Genomic DNA, 22,355 nt, shown 5'->3' on the forward strand with positions numbered 1-22,355 from the left:
CGCATGTTAAACCGAAAATAGGCCAGAAATCAACAACATTCACACGATTCCTACTGACGGTTGAATAATGGTAATGGCTAGACATCGTACACGATGGAAATGTACATGCACGAGTATATGCGCCACTCCAGCCATCGTGTCTACAAATCAATCATTATAAGAGTCAAGAAATGCTTATCTATTATAATGCATGCGCTATAGACTGAAATAAAATTCGCCTAAATTGTTGACACTAACATAAATAAATTATGATAACATCACTGAAAAACAAGACCGGTCAATGGGTTGAGAATCTGAGATGCAATGTGAAATATGCCAAAATGTGTAGTGGGCCCTAATGTACCATAAACTCAAAAATTTCTCAAGTATTCAAAAGAAAGATAAAAATATCGTTGCTTAATCAACTTTATTGTGCTGCGCTTTTTCGTTCTGCTCTGGGTGAAAGAGTTCTGTTATTCTGTATGACCTAGCCAGAATATGTATTTACTAGTTTATTGTCTTTTTGTGTTTCAAGGTTGTTGTATTCGATTTCGCTTGGCAAAAAGCGTATTCTTTTATTATTTACAAAAAAACTTTTTTTTCATCGTGGACGCAAAATTTCAAAGCTAAGGAAATGCCAAACTGAAAAAATTGTAAAAATATTTTTGATATTTGGTGGTGGTGCCAAAATGTCTGCTCCCATCGGGCGCTTGCCAACCGAAATTTATCAAATGGTGCCAATCTGGCGCAGACTACAATTTTATAAGGTATTTTATTATTGCTACTCTTTGGTGTTGATTTAGTCTGTTATAGTTTGGTTCTCAAACTGTGGTGGTATACATAATTCACCGTTTTTTGAATACTTAAGTAACTGATAAACTTTCAATGAGCTTTTCAATTTATTATTACTTTTTTCTGAACAGTGTTTGCTTTTCTGACCAGCTAAAAGTATAAGAACATCTCAAACTTAAAGATTTTGTTGATAGGAATATCATTTATGCCTTATTGTTACCCCGGGGCCATTGCTAACACATTAACACTTAGGGTAGGTACTCAGTTTTAAGTTTTTGATGTTCATTCAATGAATGAAAATCTTTTGCAAGGATTTGTTGTAAATGTTAACAAGTCAGACTTACTTTTCAGGCATAAATTGTGCATATTCTTACATTATTTGGTGATTTTTAAGACCTTTGCCAGATGCCTATCAAATCACACATATCAGAATCTACTTCTCCATGCTAAATAACGTGGAAACCATCGTGATAACGCTGAAATGGACAATAACTTTTGATTTATTACAATTATACCAACCATATTTCATACAACGAAATTACACTACCATTTCAGTGAACTGCAAAGTATCTACGGCAGAATTGTAATGTAACAGAGCATGCTAGAATTCTAAATTTCCGCATGAATTAATTCTGCATGAATTAGAAAAATAAGGCCACATAATGAAACAATAAGTGCACATAAGTAAAGTGATAGTGTGGTGGATCCAGAGTAGGGGCAGTTAGGAGCTAAAGCCCCAAGCCATAAAAAGAAATGCGACCCTGTGGAGCGACAAATCTGGGCACTGCAATACTATAATGCATTACATCCATAAACAATGCATTTGATAGTTCTTTCACAGACCCTTCTGAGTATTGTGCTCAGATTTGACCTCAGGTCAACGGCTTAGCCTCTAGAGGGCAAAACTAAGAAATAGCTGTTATAACTTATAACAGTCGGGCGCACTGTGGTATCTCCGATTCATTTATGGAGACGTTTCTATTATTGGAAACGTTTCCAATTTTGACTACTCTTCTGTTCCAAAAATGGAAACGCTCGTTCCATAAATAGAAACGCTAACATCTCCGCACATATTTTCTTGCCAGGGGTGGCTGGATTTGATGTATAACAACTGTTTTGCGTAAAACAAGCTCAGATACACCAAAAGCACTTGTCTTCTTGCATGGAAAGCTGTCATATGCATTCAAATTCACGTCTTTAAAATGCTCTTGAATCATATCCATTTATGGAGACTTAGTTTCCAAAAATGGAAACGCCGATGTTCCAAAAATAGAAACGCTGAAGTTCAAATGTGTGTAAACTTAGCTTAAATGTGTTTTTAAAATCCACATGCAACTAAAAATTTGATGTTTTGGGTCTGGTTTAGCATCTCGGCTCTCGGCAGTTACCTTGGACGTCGGGTTCGATAATAATACATTACGCGCCGCAACTTGAGCACATTCAAAAGTCAACTAAAACTAAGATTTCCCAGAAACTACTGGAAAGATGTGGTCCAAAGTGGGCAATAAATAAAGCGTAGATATCATTTCAATATATAAAATTAATATCAATGTTACACATGAGCTAGAATGAATAAATTCATCGTCAGAATACAACGGTATTTGGTGTGACGACGGTGCAGACCTTATTTCCATCCTGCTTTTTACGTATTTGCACGGAGATTTATGTTGATCCGAGCCTACGATCATATTCAGCACATTTGAAATATCATAAAATGCCCACTTAAGTCTCCGAATAAGGCTTTGCAAAAACTTTCATGCGATTTAATCAAAGATTGACGACCACCAGGCCGCTGGTACACCGGAAAACGCAGCGCGAAAATGAATGAAAAACTGAAGTTCCCGGGGATGTGGTTGTTCCAATCAATGGGTCTGTCTTTCAGTAGTCTGTTAAAAACGTTATTTTTTGTTCAAAACATTCATAAATGTTATTATTTTCGATTAGAAAAACGTGTGAATTTTTTATCACGTCAACATGTTATAAGCATCGCCTCGTTCGTCAACTTTCGGTTTTCTGATCGGAAAGTCGGAGAACAGGAACATAAACTAGAATGCTGGCTGTCGATTGGTGGCATCCTGCGCATGCCAAATTGCACCAATCAATGCCCAGTTTGCTTTAAAGGGAGCGATGCACACAGCGTCTCCATTTATGGAACAGACCGTTTCTATTTTTGGAAACGGCGTATCCATTTTTGGAACATTGTTCCAAAAATGGAAACGTTTCCATAAATGGATCGGAAATACCACAGTGTGCCCGACTGATAATGAAAAACATTTTTTCTGCAATAACTTTTGAGTTTTGACTCAAGAAAATGACATTTATTTTGCCAGCATTGTGTTCCTCTCGTCAAGACGCATCTCAAGCCACGAATGAACTATAATTTGACCTTTAAAGGTCATTTTGAAAATTCAGGTCAATTAAAACTCAGGTCAAGGTCATCACTTGACCAGAAAAGGTCATGATGATTGCTGCATATCAGTCGATCCGTATTGTCGAGCTGAACACATCTGAGGTGTTTTCATCGCTCTAGCATGTCTCAAAAGTTATTGTAATAAAATTGCTGGGGACCTTTCATGACCTGATATCACCTCAAGGACATCAGGAGAGGTCACAGGTATCATTTTCCGGTTCAGTATGTCATGTTTACTTGTAATTTGGTGTTTGAAACTGTTTAGAATACTGTTCGACTAAAAGAGGCGCCTTTCAATTTTCTTATATGACCTATAATGGAAAGGGGGGAAATTGACCCCACTTTAGGTCACCAATATGAAATTCTGAGATATACGTTTAGTATATGCTGGTACTCTCACCAATCGGTGAAAGTTTCAAAGCGATCAGTCACTCGGTCTAGCATTGAAACTTTTTATGAATTGAGGTCACTTTACGTGACCTGATGCAGATCTGAACTTGAGTGACCTTGATTTGAAATTTTAACATGTGCATAAAAGATGCCTGATAAGGTGTGTGAAAAACTGCAGGGGGGGGGGAGTGTTCAGCCCCCTCCCCCTCCTCCCAGCAGGGTGAGTGTTCATCGGACACCTGTATTCCTATCCGGCCCCTGCTCAATGCTAATGCTAACCGTGCCGGTGTCTGGTGTGTCGGCAGGCTGTGTGGCCGGACGACGCGGGCTAATGGCCGGACCGGCCGAGTGGCTGAGACTGAACGGCCAACTGGTGGCCGTTCCTAGTGTGGTCTGCGAGCGGCGGCCCGCGTTCGACGCCGCGCTCAGCCGCGCCGCCTGGGAGGCGCTGGCCGAGCCGCAGCGCGACCACCTGCGGGTGAGGGGCACTCAGGGGGTCACTCGGAGTGCAGGGAATGGCACCGGCGCGCTGACTCAGGACGTGGATCTCATCATAATGCATGGTGCCGCGGCGCATCTCACCTGCAGTTGAAGCATCATTCCTCATTTTTTAGTCTGCCACCAGCCACAGCTCTTGTGTGTATGTTTTTTTATGATACTAGGAAAAGAACCATTACTCAAGTCATAACTATGCGTAGTTTCGTACCGCCCTTAACACGTCCTGATTCCCCCACCGTCAGACGCTGCTACCTACCTTTCCTGGAGACGATGACGGCAAGGAGCAGGAGGAGACACTTCGCCGACTGTTTGCCGGGGAGAACTTTCGGTTCGGTAACCCGCTGGACCAGTTCTTCTCGCTGCTGCACGACGGTCGGCTGACGGACCAGATCCACTCGCTGCGGAGACTTACCGCCGAGACGCGCCAACGCGACGCAAAGTGAGCCACCAGAGGGTCAGGGGAGAAGGATCACTGAGGATTAATGCATAGTTCAAGTGAAGGGACGTTGAAAAACGTGATTGGTTAAATAATTTGGTCCAGAAAGGTGTCTTTGTATGTGTTTTACTGGTTTATCAAACATGTCTCCACTGGGTTTTTGTTCACTCCATTGTATTTATCGATGCTTCACGGGATGACCGTCGTCTTTATCCAGGGTATGGCAGCAGAACTACATGGACAACCTGCTGAGAGAGCTGGTGACGAAGCGGAAACAGTTGTTGGACGCGGCCGTCAAAACGCCCCCGGATGCACCCATAACACTACCTCCTGCAAAGAAAAAGGTGAAGGGCACGGGAAAACCATATTTCGACTATTATTCGTTTTTATTGCTGTGTTTGGAGCAGTACTGTTAAATCACCTTGTAGTATTTTTTTCTTCTTTTAGTGCCACCTTTGAAGTCGTTTCACCTTTCGGGCGTCGTGTTCTGATCGTGTTGTCTGCCCTCCTTCAGTGCCGGCGAGCCGTGCTGGAGCAGCGCGCCCGCAAGCGCTACTTCCGAGAGCTGGAGCTGGTGCGGGCAGAGGCCGGCTGTCCGGCCGACGAGCTGTCTCCCGACGAAAACTACCCAGGTAACTAATGGCCGGGTGAACGTACAGCTGGTAGGTGCGCGCAGGATTTAACGGATTATTATTTCGTGGCATTTGAGCTGCAGGATAGTGGTGACGGTTTACATTAAAACCCTGTGTCACATTGTAATCTTAGACTGTTATGCTCGTTTCTTTTTATCGTCGTTGCTTCTAATCATTTTGTTTTATTTGATTTGCACGTCTTTACATATTTTTCCAGCACTGAGCTCAAATGCCATGGCCGATCCTGTCTCCGGTTCCGTGCCGTCTTGGCGTCCGTCCTGTCTGCCAGTATATAACCCTCCTCGTCCACAGAGGGGCCGCCACCGGTGTTATCACGGAAGCAGCAGCGCCATCTCACCAAACTGGAGGCCACGCTGGGCGGCGAGCACGTGCCGGTGGCGGCCACGAGCAGCCGGCTGATGACCCGCGGACCCCACCTGGTCGAGCACGCCTCACCCGAGGATAACCCGTACCAGGTGGCCGAGGCGCGGCTGGGACAGCTGCTGAAACAGCACCGGAAGCGTCGTGCCCGCGGACAGGTCAGAAGCGGGCGGGGTGTGAGCAGGGAAGGGAGGGGGGCCGGGGTGCTGAGGGCGGAATGATCAGCACTTGGTTCTGGTGTTTCAGCTGGCTGTTTTGTAATGGTGTTGAAAAATGCGTTACGGACAGCTTAGTTTGTCTCGATTTTATTACGTCACCGATATATAGTTGCTCATCCATCCCGTTTTAGTCACTTCTGGAAACGTGCGGCGCTTGCGTTGGAATGTCAGTATGATGCGGCTAACCACTCACCAGCGCGTGTTTCGTCCTGTTGCCGACAGGTGCCTGCGGTCAGCGCGCGCGACCGGCAGCGTCTGGACCTGCAGTCGCTGCTGAAGCGCTCCTCCCCGGCCGGCCATTCCACCGACTCTGACTCCGACACCGCCGCCGTCGCCGCTCCCTCGAGGGCCGTGACTGCCACCGTCGTCAAAAAGTCCTCCACACCTCCCCCGCCTCCTCCGCCGGCGCCGCCGCCGCCTCCATCTACCGTCATCGCTCCTGCCCCAACCCCCACCGCCACCGCCACCTCTGCCGCCGCCGCCTGCTGGCAGTCCGCCGCGCTCGGCCAGAAAACACACACCAGCTTCTTCTCCCTGCTCCGTGACGTTCTGTGCTCGGACCCGGCCGACCGTCTGGCCGAGACGAGCGTGTACAGCGCGGTGACGGCGTGGCAGCGCTCGCCGATAGCGGCGCTCAATGACTGGTACGGCCGAGAGAGCAGCTGGGTGGAGGCGCTAGGGTCGGCGCTGGCCTTCCTGTCGGGAGAAGTGAGAGGTGGGTTGGAGTGGGGGTCCATGCTGGGGGAGGCACGGGACGTGGGAGTGAGTGGACGTTCTGGGTACCCCAATAATTCGAGAGACGGGAGAGGGTAGAGGAGGTGGTAGTTTGGTATAATTGATGAGAATTGAGAGGGAGCTGAATCGGGATGGATGATAGCTGAGATTATTTTGATGTTGGTTTGCTGTTTCTTGGTTGGCAGAGGACTGATGCTGGCGAGAATGAGGATAATGTTGTGACTGGTGTTTTTTTTTAGATTTGACTTCTTATAGCTGTCAGTTATCAGTGTTATATAGCAGTCATAGCAGTCAGTCCTTCCTATAGCAGGGACCATACACAAGTCTGATCAGTGCTGGAAATGAGGCCGCTTTCTGGTCCCGGCGTTTTATTTTCCTCGCGGGTTAATCCCGTTCAGTGTTTAGCCTTTCGGGACCCACTCAGGGTCGTGGTTGTTTTCGCCGCTCGCCCGAGTCGAGATGCAAACTTAATAGTCACACGAAGCTTATTTAGGGCCAGCCAAACCAGTCTAGTCTGGAGTTACTGTTAATATATGCATATACATGAAAGAAAAAGGTTTTGTAGAATCGATTGATTTCGAATTCGTAAATTCAGAGGCCCCAAATAAACTTCGTGCGACTATCAACTTTGCATCTCGAATGGGCCGAGCGGGGAAAACAATCGCGGCTCTGAAAGGGTCCCGAAAGGCTAAGCGCTAGACGGGGCTAACTCACCCGGAGAATAAAACGCCGGGACCAGAAAGCGGCCTCATTTCCAGCACTGAGTCTGATACACTCCACTCGGCTTGTTAACTATCTCTACCCCACCAATCTCACCATCCTATTCCCTGTGTGTTACAGAGTTGCAATCTCAGATAAACCTGGTGCCTTTTCTGGACCACGTGCGGGAGTCGGGCATCTACCAGTGGATCGGGGCGGGCCGCGACTCCGACATTCACCTCGAGTCGCTCTGCGCCTACTGGCTCCAGAGAAAGTCAGTACATGAGAGATCAGCGGAGAGGGATGGTATAAGTTTCGTCAGTCGAACTTACAATAGTTGGCTCTTGTTATCATCTCAAGGATATTCTTGCTTACGTGTAGTGCTTGTTACGTGTATTGCTTAGCTTGTATGGTAGAGCTTGATTTCTTTCACATCTTCTCGGCCGTATGAAAGTTGTGCAAAGTCTAATAGACGGGCCCCTTGACAGAGGACTGACATCCTCGGTTGAATGGAATTTGCTATGTTGTCGATTGTCCTTTGTCACTGACAGTATGCCGGTGCCCCCTCCCTCAGGGACACGATCAGCGTGAAGCGGGAACCGTCAGGAGACGGCAGCGGTCCTCCGGCAACGCTACACCCCACCTCGTGGACCGTGGTACCGAGCACACCAGCCGAGAAGGACGAGTACAGACAACAGGTCAGTCGGTACCGGCACTTGAGAACATGGTGTTTGTATTGACAGCCGCATACGTTTCATTTAGTATGCACGTTTCATTTAATTATCCTGTAATTCTCGTATGAAGTGCTGCCCTCGCACTCTAAAATACGGCATCTGCGAGGGTCAGATGCCCCACCGTGTTAATGCCACTCATTGAGATTTGTGTTCATCACCGTCAGTATTATACCTCGTCTGACCCTTCCCCTGCGTCCCCACAGGAGCGGCTGCGGTACCAGGCGCCGCGGCGGGCCTTCACGTACCGCCTGCACGGCTACCGGTCCACTGTGGGCCCTGTGCGCAGCGGGCGAGACTCGAAGGCGGGCCGCGGCCACGCGCTGCTGACCGCCGCCCGGCCGCCCGGTGTCACCCTGCTCAGCCTGGTACGGGATGCCGTGGCGCGCCTGCCCAACGGCGAGGGCTCGCGCGCGGATGTCTGTGAGCTGGTGCGCGACTCTGGGTTCCTGGTGGCCGGCAGCGGCGATCAGCCGGTCTCGGCCGCAGTCAGCTCGGCCATGGACCGGCTTCAGGCAGAGGTGGACCCGTGCCTGCGCTACGACTCGCACCGCAAGGTGTGGATGTATCTGCACCGGCACCGCACAGAGGCCGAGTTTGAGACGCTGGAGCGGCAGCGCCAGGCCAGCTGTCCGCGCCGCAGGCAGGCCGTTAAACGCTCCGCGCCGACGCCGGCGGTGTCTGCGACTGGTGGTGTGTCGGCGGCGGCGACCGTGGTGGCCGTGGGAGCGGCACCAGCGGGAGCCTCACTGCTCAAACCGCGGGCTGGTGCGCTGACGGTGGCCCAGCCCAAGTTCAGCGCGCCGGCGCCGGTTCCGCCGGTCGCGCCGGGCTCGGCTCCTGCTGCAGCGGCAGTGAGTGCCGTACTTCCGTCAGAGCCGACCTCTCTGACACAGACGGAGCTGGCGGTGCAGAGTATCCTCCCGGCCGCGCCTCCCAACGTCCCCCTGGCTCCCGCGCCCGCCTCCGTCGCTGTGCCGGCGCCGGCCGTGCTGGCCGCTGCTCCGACGGCGGCGAGCGTGGCTCAACTGCAGCTGGTGTCTCGGGCGGCGGCGCTGTCCCCGGCTGTGGCCGCCAGCCCGCCTCTAGCCGCCGTCGCCGGTCACCCACCCACCGTGCAGTCGGTGAAGGTGGTGAAAAACCAGCACACCATCGTACACATCCCCTCGAAAACCCCGGGCGCCGCGCCGCAGCTGGCGCTCCTCGCCAACGGCAAGCTGATCCCGATCGTTAACCAGCCAGCCACTGTGAAGGCGGTGGACGGTCGGCCGCGCGCCTCACTGGTGGTGGCCCCGCAGCGGCCGGTGGCGGCGGCGGCGGCGCGCGTGCGGCCGGCGGCCCCGGCTGTCACCGTGCAGGAGGCGCCGAGGAGGCCGCTGCTGAGCCGGCCGGCCCCGGTGGCGGTGGCGCCGGTGGCCAGCGCGGCAATAGCGCCGCAACAGGTCGTTCAGGTGAGTTAGACGGGGATTGGGAGACGGACGGACGGGCGGAAGGGAGTAAGTCTGGTGGTCGTTGATTTCACGGGTAAGAGGAGAGAAACATGGCGGTACATGCTATAAATCGGTTAGACGTTGATAGTGGCCATTGTGAAAAAGGTATTATTACGGACCGAACGGAGGCCGGAGCGAGCGAAGGCTTTCGTAGAATACCATAAATTTCTGGGTATGAGCTGCCGGCCGGCCGGCCGTGGTCACGCTTTTACGAAGTTTATATCTCCAACAACTACTGGACCGATTTACTTGCGGTAATTTGTGTAGGGTAGCTTCATTCCTTCTACCAAGAAATGAACTATTATCGATGCATGTGGAATGTGGATGCCCCCCATATGCACGTGCCACGTGCAAAACGAAGAGGTGTCAGTTTTGCAATGATTGCGATATCTCTGTAATATCTGGGCCGATTGCGCTGAAACTTGACATGTAGGTAGGGGGAGGGACCCACCAGGCAATGCATTCCCATGTGTCACGGTTGGGGTGCTGTTGCACGTGCGCACGTGCAGGGGTCGTTTCCAGATCTCAAGAACGGTTTTACCGATTACGCTCAAATTTGGTACGCGGCTAGGGACCGGTTAGTAGGGTGCCGTGCAAAAGTCAGTTGGGACCCAGTTTGCATGTGCTCACGTGCAGGGTGCCGCTTCCAGACCTCGAGAACGGCTGGGCCGATTGTGATCAAATTGTGCACATCGCTAGACACTGTGTAGTGAGGTGCCGTGCATAAGTCAGTTAGAAGTCCCCCCTCGCAATATCGCACGTGCAAGGTTCACCCTCTCCCTCGCTCCGCTTGCTGCCCCCAAAAGGCGTTTTACTGGTTTTAAATATATGATCCAGTCGTCGGTTGAAGCAGTGCTCGTTTCCATTATCGTTCAGATGATGTTCACCATGCTCTTGTTCGTTATCTTAAACATAATAGTTCGGTGGCTGTTTTTCTTCGAAATTTCCTGAATAAATACACATAATTTAACTTTGTCTAGGATTTCATAATGAACCAATGTTATATAAACATGTCGTGGCCACGCGCCGTTCACCAGAACTAGGGCTGGTTCCGTTTAGCCTGTAGTTACTGCGCCGCATTCCGGGGCGATATGGTCTGTGAAGACTGTATGTCTGTTAGGTCTGGTGGTGGCAAGGTTTAATGTGTACTTTTTATAGCTGCGACGCTAGAGTGACTACGCCAGGCGGGTACGCTTATGCAATGGTCACGGTAACTCGGCGTGCCATCGCGACTCTACCAGTAAAGTAATCTTGTAACCGGCGGTGTGTTCCTCCACCAGGTATCGGGCTCGACTGCGCTTCCTGCCGTTCCTGCCGCCTTGGCACCGGCACCAGTCACCTCTGTCACGCTCGGCGCCCCCGCCGCGGCCACCTCCGCCGCCGCTGTCACTGCGGGCTCCGCCGGCGGCGCCCTGAAACACATCACCATCCCGGTCTCCCAGCTGTCGCGGCTGCTACAGCAGCAGGCGGGCAGCGGGGCGGCCGGCGCGCTGACACTGGCCCAGATCGGTGGCCGGCAGGTACTGATTGCCGCCCGGCCGGCGGCCAAACCGCCTCAGCCGCAGCTGGTGCAGCGCGTGCAGGCGCCTACGCAGACGGTGCAGGCCGTGCAGGGTATGCAGAGCGTGCACACCGTGCGGCCCGCACAGCAGGTGAGGAGACGCCGACGGGGTGGCGCGGGTCATAGGTCAAACGGCGCAGGGCACAGGTCATAAGGTGCAGTTGATTCGCTGGACGTATCTTTGGATGTGGCGGTGTCTCTGGCTCTTTTTTCGATTTCCCCTGCACTGCTTTTCGACATTACCTTCTGGTCTTTCTGGCACCAGATTATGCCGATGCTTGTTATTTAATTTACATCGCTTCAGCTGTTCTTGCGTTTTCCGATGTTCCGCACACACAGGACACGTTCTATGTTCTACGTTTGTAGATTGTTGGGCCGTTGGGTATAGATGGACGCCTATGACTGCCGAGCTTATGGCTGCCAGTGACGCGGCCTCTGCTCCCCAGGTGGTGCTACAGGCGGCTACTCACGTGGTACCAGCGTCGGGTGTCGCTCCCACCCGGCAGATCTCAGTGGCCACATCCCAACTTCAGCTGGCGGTAAGGAGGGGAGACCGGATAGTGGGACTGCAATACTGATAGGATGGGGTCTTTCAAGGCGGAGTGTGGGGACTGAAGGTAGAGGGAAGGAAGGTTTGTGACGGACGATGGCGCTTCCACCCGGAGATGAGTTGTGAGTCTTGGAAGACGTTTTCTGGTCTCTTCAATCGGACTTAAAGACGTTTTCTGGTCTCTTCAATCGCACTTTGTTCACGGCCTTTGCGCCGTCCATTGCCACACACTAGCTGTGTTTGCGGCTGACAAGCTTTTTTACATTACACAATCCGCTATTAACAATAACCACCTGGCGCACGGTGGCTCAGCTACATATGGCTCCCTTCGATCTCATATTCTGACCTCCCGTCCCCCGCCCCGTCACAGGCGGGCGGCGCGGTCTCGGCCGTCCGTCCTGTAGCCGCCGGCCGGCCGGTAGTACTCAGCTCGGCCGCCCAGTCGCCCGTACAGCTGCTCTCCGGCGGACTGAGGACGCTGCACGGCTACAAACTGGTGCAGCTGCCGGCCAGCGCCGCCGCCACCGTGCAGGCCAGAGGTACGAGAACGAGCGTGGAGGAACTAGTGTGAAAGTGTACGAGTGGGAGTCTGTAGAGGTATCGGAGCCTGGGTGTATATGTGACAGACAGACAGACAGACAGACGTTTATTCGGAGTCTCCATACAATGGGTTTTGTGACTTCCACGTCATATACAATGCGAAATAAAAATATAGAATATCTAGTTAAAACCACATAGCAAAAGTACGAGCACACTAAAAACCACTAAACACCATTCCATTCCTTACTAGCACGAAAAAGGAAGCCACGGCGGGCGAGCTCGGTTTTGACACGAGGCAGATTCAATAGTCCATTCTCGGTCGCACGAGTACATCTGGAAGACTCGTCAGATCTTAAGACCAGCTTATTACGCAAGATCTCAGGGGCGTTAGCTGAGGTCAGCAGATGTCGTACAATGGTGAGATCATGATCGCAAATCAGGTCGTCAACACATTTCCAGGCTAGCTCCTGCAGTGCTGGGGTTACATGTTCGCGCCGGCTCAGGCCACACGCTATGCGAGCACCGAAGTTGATTATTTTCTGAATGCGCTTTTTCTGGGTAACGTTGCAGCTTCCCCAAACACTGATACAGTATTGTATATGCGGGAATACAAGCGCTTCTATGAGCATGCGCTTCGTGGATTTAGGGACTCTGTTGCGCAGCCGAGCGAGACTGATCAATATCAGGTTGCAGCGTTGGACGATGGCGGTGACATGTTTCTCCCAGGTCAGGTGGGAGTCGACGGTGACGCCCAGGACCTTGACGCTTGAAGACGGTGAAATTTCGTCATTACCAAAGTAGGCCGAAAAACTGGTATCCATACCCTGGCGGATGGATTTGAGAATGATCATTTCAGTTTTTGATGGGTTTATTTTTAGCCTGTTTTGAGTTAAACCATTTCATTGCCAGAGAGAGATTGCATTCGACTCGGGATTTAAGGGCCTGAACGTTGATAGGAGAGTCAGCGTCAAGGAACTGAACGTCATCAGCGTACATAACCACCTTGCCGTGGGTCATATGCTGTACAAAGTCGTTAGTGAAGAGGAGGAACAAGACAGGACCCAAGACGGATCCCTGAATGACGCCGTGCGTCACCTTCACCGCGCTTGAGGACCCTATAGTTTGTGCGCGGCCCCGTAACCACTCAGCGAACCAATCCGGTCGGATACCATACCAACCCAGCTTGTCGAGGAGACGGCCATGCTCGACGCTGTCGAAGGCTTTGGATGTGTCAGCTGTCACCAGTGACGTCACGAAGCCTCTGTCGATGTTGTGAGTGGCGAATGTGACCGCGTCGAGCATAGCCGCCTCCGTCGACATGCCGGGTCGGAAACCGTACTGCTGTGGGCATAATACATGGTGACTCACAAGATATTCCATCAGCTGGGAGCAAACTACTCGTGCACACAGTTTTGCTACAACCGGAATGATGGAGATTGGTCTGTAATTACTAGGGTCTAATTTGTCACCTTTCTTATGCAGGGGCACAACAGCAGCACACTTCCATTCTCTAGGCATGTCACACTTTGTGATGCACGTGTTTATCAAATGTAAGATATGGGGACCAGTTACAGCAAACGTCAGCCTCAGCATCTCGATGGTGATGCCGTCTGGACCGCAGGCTCGGGAAGATCCCATCCTCTGCAGGGCTGCCGACAGTTCCGGCAGCGTGGCAGGTCGAGGCGAGAACGCACCGCTGCATACGCGTGGAGGGCGTGGCGGGAGCGGCTCGCCGCTGTCGACAGCCGCCAGAGAGGACGCCACCTCACCTCCCACCGACGCGAAGAACGCATTCAGCCGGTCCGTCCACTCGGGGTCGTGCTCCGGTGAGGTGTTGGGTCTGGGAGTCGCTTTGCTGGACGAAACCAGAAACTGACGGATGTCTCTCCACGTCTTGGACCTCGAGTTCCTGTATGACGTCTCGAAGTGGGATGCACAAGCCCGATTTAGCGCCATCTTGACTGCGTTCCGTCGTACTCGGAACTCCGCTCTCGTGGCGTCACAAGGGGTGAGCTCACGATCGATTCGCGCCTTGTCCCGTGCCTCCATAGCCGCCCTGACGTCCTCATCATCTAGCCAGGGGTACGGTCTGTGTTTCAGCCTGATGGTCCGGACTGGCATGTGCGAGTTGATGATGGGGTCCCAGATCTGGAGAAAATTGTTCCACTTGTTGGAAGCTGAGTCAGCATCATAGATTGATGACCAATCAGATTGCAGCAGGTCCAGGCACAGGGCATCGGTGTTGACTCGTCGCGTGGCCCTTGTAGTGATAGTATTCACCACGTGCTTCACCCTGGTCACAGATACTGTTGCAGTGATGAGGTCGTGGTCGCTGATGTTACATGCCACGACTCTCGCTTGTGAAACCAGTTCTGGTTTGTTGGTGATTAGATGGTCAATCAGCGATGGATTTGATCCAGGATGAGTCGGCTCTGTGATGAGCTGCACTAGCGAGAGATCGCTCAGCTGCTGGAGATATGACGTCACGTTTTGCTTCTCAGGCCGAGAGACATCGATGTTGAGGTCACCGAGCAGGTACAGCGGCAGACCGTGAGCCAGGACACTGGTCAGTTGGCCGTGCAAATCATCGATAGCTGGTGTTGCCGAGCTCGACGGTGGGCGATAAACGGCGCCGACGATAACCGGCGACCTGAGGATAAGTTTCACCCAGAGGTATTCGAGGGCGGCAGACGCTGCTGGGACCCGTAACAGCTCCACGCTCACGTTCTCGCGGTAGATGATTGCCACACCTCCGCCCACACCGCCGCCCGGCCTGTCTCTCCGGCTTATTGCGTAGCCTGGAAACAGCAGGATGCGGGTGTCGACGGAGTCGGCCAGCCACGTCTCACTGAGGCACAGCACGTCGAGCTGTTCCCTCAGCAGCAGGTGATTCACCTCATCCAGGTGAGCAGTCAGGGACCGCACGTTAAGATGTCCAATCCTTAGTCCAGACGTCGCGTCTGCCGCAGCCCGGATCACGGCCTGTTGAGTCTGACGGATCGTCAGGCGGGGCGGCCGGGCCAGGTGCTGCCCTCTAACGTCCTCCTGGATACGAGCCGGTCTCGGCTGTGAAGTTCCACCGGGACGTGCCCGTAACGCGTAGCAGGGCGCCACGCGGTCGGTAACACGGACTCGGATTGGACGGTGGGACTTGCGGCCACCTCGTACTCCACGGTGACGATGTCTCCGAAGACCGAGCTCACTCAGCAGAGCGGTCACCGCAGCACACGGCGGCGCCTTGGAGCGTTGCCGAAGCTGTAGTAATTCTCGCAGCGTGTAGGTGGCGCTGTCAGCGGCAAGCACCGGCCCGCACGGCGGTCGACTTGACTCGGTCGACTTGACTCGGTGCCGTCCGACGTGGATCGCCTCCTCGAGGTGGACGGTGGAGGGGCCTGGCCCCACCCCAGGCGTGGCGAGCGCTTGGGGGAAACCAAACGACCACAACACGCCTCCTGCAGGGGGCGAACGCCGGTGGCCGACGCGCCACCACGTCGTCCAACAACCTCAACATCCAAGAGCATCTACGGGATCGGGTGCCGCGCGGCGAGCAGAGCCGAGGCGGCCCCGGTCCCAGTAGATAAGTGAGCGACACGGACCCCGCCGGTAGCGCCCCCGGCGGGGGTCCGGGTGTCCGCAGCGACCGTGCCCGGGGAGGACGGAGTCGCCGCGCCAAGAACCGCCGCTACCGCCTGAACCGCTCCGCGCGAAGCCGCCTGGTCATCGTGTCCTGGAACGCGGAGGGGCTCCGCACTAAGATGCAGGAGTTCCAACGCTGGCTGAGCGCAACGAAGGCGGACGTGGTAGCTGTGCAAGAGGCTCAGCTAGCGGCCAACAAGAACCCGTCAATTCCTGGGTACCAGACAGCTGTGGTCACCCGTCGGGCGCGTGGGAGGAGGGACGGCGGACCTGTCAAGGGCGGAGACGTGGCACTCTTCGTTCGCGACGGCCTTCAGTTCACCACCATCGACCAACCGCCTCTCCACCCTCTGGACGACTCCACGGAATGGTGCGCCACCCGGGTATTCCTCTACTCTAGTCACCCGAATCAGACGCAGAACACTAAAGCAAGACCAAGACCGAGCTCAATCACCAGCATCGACGTCCACAACGTATACCGGCCCCCGATCCGAGCCACAGGGGACGACGAACGCGTGGATCGGTTCTCCATGGCCGCCTTCCCAACAACCAGCAGCGCCATCATCACTGGCGACTTCAATGCCCACCACGGAACCTGGGACCCGTCGTGCACCGAGCCAGACAGTACCGGCCAACTGCTGCAAGACTGGATGGAGACCAATGGATGGGAGGCCCTCAACTCCGGAGCTGCCACCCGCTCTGGTTACGGAACCGGCCCGCCGACTGCACCGGACGTGTCCATGGCACACCGAGACCTGGCAAGACGCTGCACCTGGCGTACCGGTGATGATCTGGGCAGTGACCACCTGCCACAGGTGATGACAGTCACCGTCAGCGGGTGCCGGCCTCGACGGATCCGGAAGACCCGATGGTCGTTCCGGAAGGCGAGCTGGACGGCGTACACCCAAGACTGCGAGACTGCACTCACAGCCGCCGCGCCTGCTCATCTGACCGTCGATCAGCTGAGCAACCGCCTCACAGACGCCATCATGCAAGCCAGCGCGAAACACATACCCAGAGGGGCCAGGGCCGACCCGAAGCCATGGGCGCTGGACCCGGAGCTGGAGCGTGCCGTGGCGGAGCGACGAGAGGCGAGGGCTGCCCTCGATCAGTCGCCCACACCGGAGAACCGCGAGGCGTGGAAACGCGCCAAGAAGAAGGTCGCGGAGACCGAAGAGGAAGCGAGGAAGAGAGCGTTCCGGACGTTCGCCACAGAAGAGCTCAACCAACATACGAACCTGGGCCGTATCACCAAGTTGCTCCGCAAGATGGAGGGCGGTGTACAGTCAACTGCCCCTGGCCAAGCTATCAACGGGGACCGCGGCCGCGAGGCCGTGGAGGACCGTAGCAAGGCCGAGGCATTTGTCGCAACGTACGCTGCTGTCAGCAAGCACGTGCGCAGCAAGAAGTGGGACAGGCGCACCAAGGCGGAGTTGAAAGGACGTCGGCGGGCCCCCTGCTCCTGTGGTAATAACAGGACAGACGCCTGCCAGCCTTTCTCTATGCAAGAGATGAACGCCCAGATGAAGAAGATGAAGTCGCGGAAGGCGCCGGGTCCGGACCAAGTATGCGCGGAGCACCTGCAGCACCTGGGCCCCAGAGCGCGCGAGACGCTGCTCCATCTGATCAACTCGACCTGGACAAAGGGCGCGATCCCGGCAAGCTGGAAACGGGCTACTATCATCCCGATCCCGAAGCCAGGGAAGAACCCCAAGGACGTCTCCAGCTATCGTCCAATCGCCCTGACGAGCACTGTGGCTAAGCTCGCCGAACGGATGGTGGCCGCCCGTCTCACGCACCTCTGCGAGATGCACTGTCTGATCCCGCCGGAGCAGGTGGGTTTCCGCCGTGGCCGCGCCGCTGAAGATAACCTGAGCCGGCTGATCCAGTCGGTACAAGATGGCTGGAACAAGCCGAAGGCTCGCGGCCGCCCAAAGGACGGCATCACTGCAGACAAGTTTGTGCTCGTCGCCTACGATTTCGCGCGAGCATATGATACCATCGACCACAAGATGCTCCAGAACAAACTGCTGAGACACCTACCTAAATGCCTCGTCACCTGGATCTTCCAGCTGCTCAGGGATCGCCGAGCCTGCGTGGAGGTAAACGGCGTTCGCAGCCGGGACAGGCCCTTCAGAGCCGGCCTGCCGCAGGGATCCGTGCTCGCGCCGACCCTATACACGCTCTGGGCCGCCGACCTCATCGAGGAGCTGCGCAAGGTGCCCCGCACGGACTGCTACATGTACGCAGACGACACCGCCACAGTGAGCGCCGGCCCGAACATCCAGATGGCTCTGTCCCGAGCACAGCAATCGGCAGACATGATGGCGAGATGGGCGACCAAGAACAAGATGAACATCGCCGGCCACAAAACCCAAATCCTGGTTCTGTCTCAGTGGGCCCCTGACGCCAAGAATGTCACGCTCAAGGTCGCAGGATCGGACGTCACCGCAACATCTCATGTCAAGCTGCTGGGAGTGACGCTAGACCGCCTCCTCCACTTCGGCGAGCACTGCGCCAGCCTGCGCCGCAAGGTCCGCCCACGCACAGCACAGTTGAGGAAGCTCACCGGCCACTCATGGGGACTACGAGAGCATCACCTGCGCACAGTAGCCAACGGCTATGTTCGCGGCGCGTTAGAGTACGCTGCAGCAGCCTGGCTGCCGGCGGCCTCCCCGTCCCACGTGGAGCTGGTCGATCGGGAACTGCGCGCGGCGGCCAGGGCAGTCACCGGCTGTCCCATGTCGACGCCGACGCACGGCCTGATGGCGGAGGCCGGCATGGCCACGGCAGAGATGCGACGCACCACTCTAGCCACGAGAATGGTGATGAGAGCAGCCTCGCTGCCTCCAGACGACCCACTGAGAGCCGTGGCCACCGCGACACAGCACTCCCGCCTCTCCGCCGTTCGCGGCTGGCGCGAGCTGGGGCGCAACACCCTACGCGACCTGGGAGCGCTGGATGTTCCAGTCGAGCCCAGCCTTGCGGCAACTCTCCCTCCGTGGACTCCTACGGAAGGAGTCTCCATCGCCCCCACCGCTGGACCCGCATGCGCAAGAGGCAGATCAGATGAGTCCCGGAGAACCGCGGCAGAGGACCTACTAGAGAAGCTCCCGGGGGCGGAGCGCGCGATCTGGATATGGTCGGACGGATCAGCGACAGGAGGAGTGACATCGGGCGGAGGAGGCGCCCACATCACCCTCCCGAACGGCAACACGGAAGAGGTCAGAACCCCAGCAGGCGTCTACTGTTCGAGCACAAGAGCGGAACTGGTTGCACTCCGAGACGCGCTCGCAAAGATCGTGGAGATCGAGCAAGAGGACGCCGCCCCCGCCGGCGGTGACGACCCAATCATAGCCTGCCTAGACTCCCGTGCGGCGCTGATGACACTGGAGAGCGGTCCCGCAGCCCAGACTACCCAGCTGGGAGCCACCATCTGGCAGCAGCTGCTGCTACTGGTGGAGCGCGGTCGACCGGTGCACCTCCAGTGGGTGCCCGCCCACTGTGGCCTGGCCGGCAACGAGCGCGCCGATGCAATCGCAAAGGAGGCCGCAGGCATGGACCAGTCAAATGCCCCTATTGACACCAGGAGCGCCACCCGCGCCGCCGCCAGGTCTGCCCGGCGCCAGTGGCAACGTGCATGGCCAGACGGCTGGTACAAGGAAATATTCGGTGAAGAACATCTACCGGGACCGGTCAGCGGTGACAACCGGATGGCCGCGGTTGACACACATCAGCTGCGGGCGGGACACTGGAGCCAGTCGGCCCAGTACCTGCACCGCATCGGACGCCGCCCAACTGACACCTGTCAGGGCTGCGCCGACACCGAGTGCCCAGCGGCTCGATGCCTGGTGTGCGGCGAGGAGGCGGATACGCCGCGACACGTGCTGCTTCGCTGCCCGTGCCTGTGCGGCACGCGCCTCCACGCGCTGGGAAACATGCACGGTCGACCACCTGACCTACGACGGGACGACGTGGTGGCGGCCTTTGCCGCCGGCTTTCGCTCATTCCAGAGCCGATCGGCTACGCCCCGGCAATAGCTGGGGCCGGGAGGAATATCATCATCATCATCACTTGACTCGGTGGGCGGAGCATCTCGGCGATCAGCAGCTGACTGAGAGTTCAAGGTCACGCCGATTGTCGCACCACCAAGCCCCCGGTTTCTGGTGTAAGCAAACTCGGGGCGAGACGAATTAGGCGCACTCGGTAAGGTCACTGGGGCGGAGATATTACGCCCGAGAGGGATAAGTGTCACTAATAATGCACAGCACCACCTCCAGAAAGCACTTTGACACATTTTGGCAAGAGTTTAACAGCGACACTAAACTAATGACGGTTAAAACATTGAAAAACTCACGAGCGCGCACATCACGTCCAGGCGCAGCGAAACCAGCGCCACCTCTGAGTATGAATGTGTCAGTATGTGGGAGTATGAATGTGTCAGAGCTCGATCCACATAGCTTCACGGGTCTCTGGAGGGACGGGGAACCGGTGCAGTCAGGAGGTTGTGCGGCCGCGGCAGGACGGATAGCTTTCGATTTCCTGTCCCATTCACTGATGCATGCTGGTAATTCTTAACAAGGGACTGAGATTCTGCATTGAATTTTGTGTGATGCAGCTCATTTTATGCCCCAACGACAGTGCTCAGCTGAGGTCCACAAAATTTTAACTTCGGTTGAGCCTAGCTGTCGCGTCGGCTTATTATTATCAGCGCTGGAACCTTGCTCACTTGCTCACTCGCTCTCTCATGTATTGCCTTTTAACCGGCTACTGTCTTCCACAGGTGTATCCGTTGCAACTGCGGTCCATCAGAAGCCGGTGCCACGGCCGGCTGACCTGCTCGCCCCGCTCGTGGCAGCGACTCTGTCGTCCCCTGCGGCCGCGGCAGTCTCCTCAGCGACCGCAGCGTCACCTGCCGTCACTCAGTCGTAACACAAGTACCCGCCGCCGCCGACAGGTGGCGGTCGCAGCCAGTGCGCCCGTAGGTTAGCGTTGTTATTGTTTTACCTCATTGCCCATCTCATACGGTCATCGATACCTGTGTTCACTGCCCTCATTTTCATCCTGGACGAAGTGTCGTGTGTTTTGTATCTCGTTTATGCTGTGATTGGGGGCCTGTTGGCGGGAGACGCCAGTAAATATCTCGATCCTTACGTGCCTCACTGGGCGTCGGGGAGTGCATGCGTCCGACATTGGACAGTGCATAAATACCTATAACAATATATACCTTATCGAATGAGCTTGAACCATCTGTGTTTTCTTTTTCGGAAGGGCTGCCTTTTTCACAGCGGGAACGATTAAATGCATATGGATTCGCAGTGATACCAACAACTGCTGCATTGCATATTAATGGGAGAAGGCCTGAAATGTCAACCAGATACCTCCCTTGGGAAACCATTAGACGACCAGCGTGAGCTTGAATAGCGCGACTATATTCCATTGCTTTGCTGGAGTGTGCAGCACGGTATTACATAACACCAGCTCATTAATGGTGGTATTTGGCTCAGCGAGCGCCGTTTTATCTTGCTCCTATCACTACGGATGCACACAAAAAGCTCCGCCACATGCCCCAGAACACCCGCGGTCGTCTCTCGTCGGCTGACATCCGCCCGGTACCGGATATTACCGCTGTGTGTGGCTGTCTCCAGGCCAGACCTGGGGTCCGTTTCCGATAGCGGTATCACTGCCCTCCTGCTCCGTTGGGCCGTGTCACCGAGCGGTGATGTTCAGTCTCCTGGGAGAGGTAGATTATGACTTGTTGTTAGTGGTCCCGCTGCATTTGTGTTGCTAGCATGGGACGATGATGTCAAAATAGTGAGCCGATGGGGAGTCGTATTACGCCTACGGCGATCAGCTGGGGTCCGCAGGGAGGAGGTATGTTGGTGTTACGGACTACGGTCCCTAGGGTGGCGTACGGTGTAAGGTTTCAAGATTCAGGGCCACCCGCGACCCAAGTCGAGTAGGGGAGAGAGGTCATATTGCGCCATGTTCTTAAATGCGCCACACCTTCCTGTCCAAAATTCGATTCGAATGAATGCTCGAATGTGTGCATTTACTTCACCACCAATAACTCGCTCTTATTCCGGTCCACGGGGCAGGTGACGTGTCTCAGCTTTCTCGCAGACCATTTTTTTTGTGATTTTCTCTATTTTCTTACGCGAAACAGTCTATTTCGACCTTTGCTAGTGTCATGGTTTATCTTAGAGATAGTGATTCAACTAATAATCATTGTTAATTGCTCGTTTAATGGTAGCTTTGAAAGTTTATCACCACCGTGGCTTCGCTGTCCTCGCCGTATCTGAAGGTCATGAAAAATGTGTTCCATTCGTAATTGCGCCCACCCTATTTGCGCCCTATTCTTCAACCCAGAGAAACAGCATCTGGTGGTTGGGACACATTTCGGAACACTTTGATTATTAGAGCGCTCACCTTACCATTACCCTAGCCTTCACAGCATAAATGGTTAATGGGCTGACACGTTCAAATAGGCTACTTAGTTAGGTGGCAAACCGTTGTTTTTAATAGGGCGCTTTTGCCTTTTACATGAGAGGCATGGGCGCTTTTTGATGGGGTAGTCCGTAAATGCGCCCTTTGTAGATGTGTCGGAAAACTTTTCTCTTGTTAATTTTTATGGGTGTGATACAAATTAGGAGTTGTAATTTGATGCCAAAATAACT

General features: G+C 54.6%; 1 protein-coding gene across 1 annotated transcript; it reads left to right on the plus strand.

Annotated features, from left to right (window-relative positions):
* Positions 1-662: 662 nt before the first annotated feature.
* LOC122393831 (nuclear factor related to kappa-B-binding protein-like) lies at positions 663-20,925 on the plus strand. The gene is made up of 14 exons (XM_043390240.1): positions 663-746; positions 3,877-4,049; positions 4,312-4,508; positions 4,723-4,849; positions 5,020-5,137; positions 5,450-5,676; positions 5,959-6,451; positions 7,312-7,444; positions 7,745-7,868; positions 8,108-9,352; positions 10,672-11,043; positions 11,399-11,491; positions 11,873-12,041; positions 20,462-20,925. The coding sequence occupies exons 2-14, from the start codon at positions 3,903-3,905 to the stop codon at positions 20,608-20,610; spliced, it is 3,594 nt and encodes a 1,197-aa protein (XP_043246175.1). The 5' UTR covers positions 663-746; positions 3,877-3,902; the 3' UTR covers positions 20,611-20,925.
* Positions 20,926-22,355: the final 1,430 nt, after the last annotated feature.

Source organism: Amphibalanus amphitrite, unplaced genomic scaffold, assembly GCF_019059575.1.
Source record: "Amphibalanus amphitrite isolate SeventyFive unplaced genomic scaffold, NRLGWU_Aamphi_draft 000556F_arrow, whole genome shotgun sequence".
Lineage (NCBI taxonomy): Eukaryota > Metazoa > Arthropoda > Thecostraca > Balanomorpha > Balanidae > Amphibalanus > Amphibalanus amphitrite.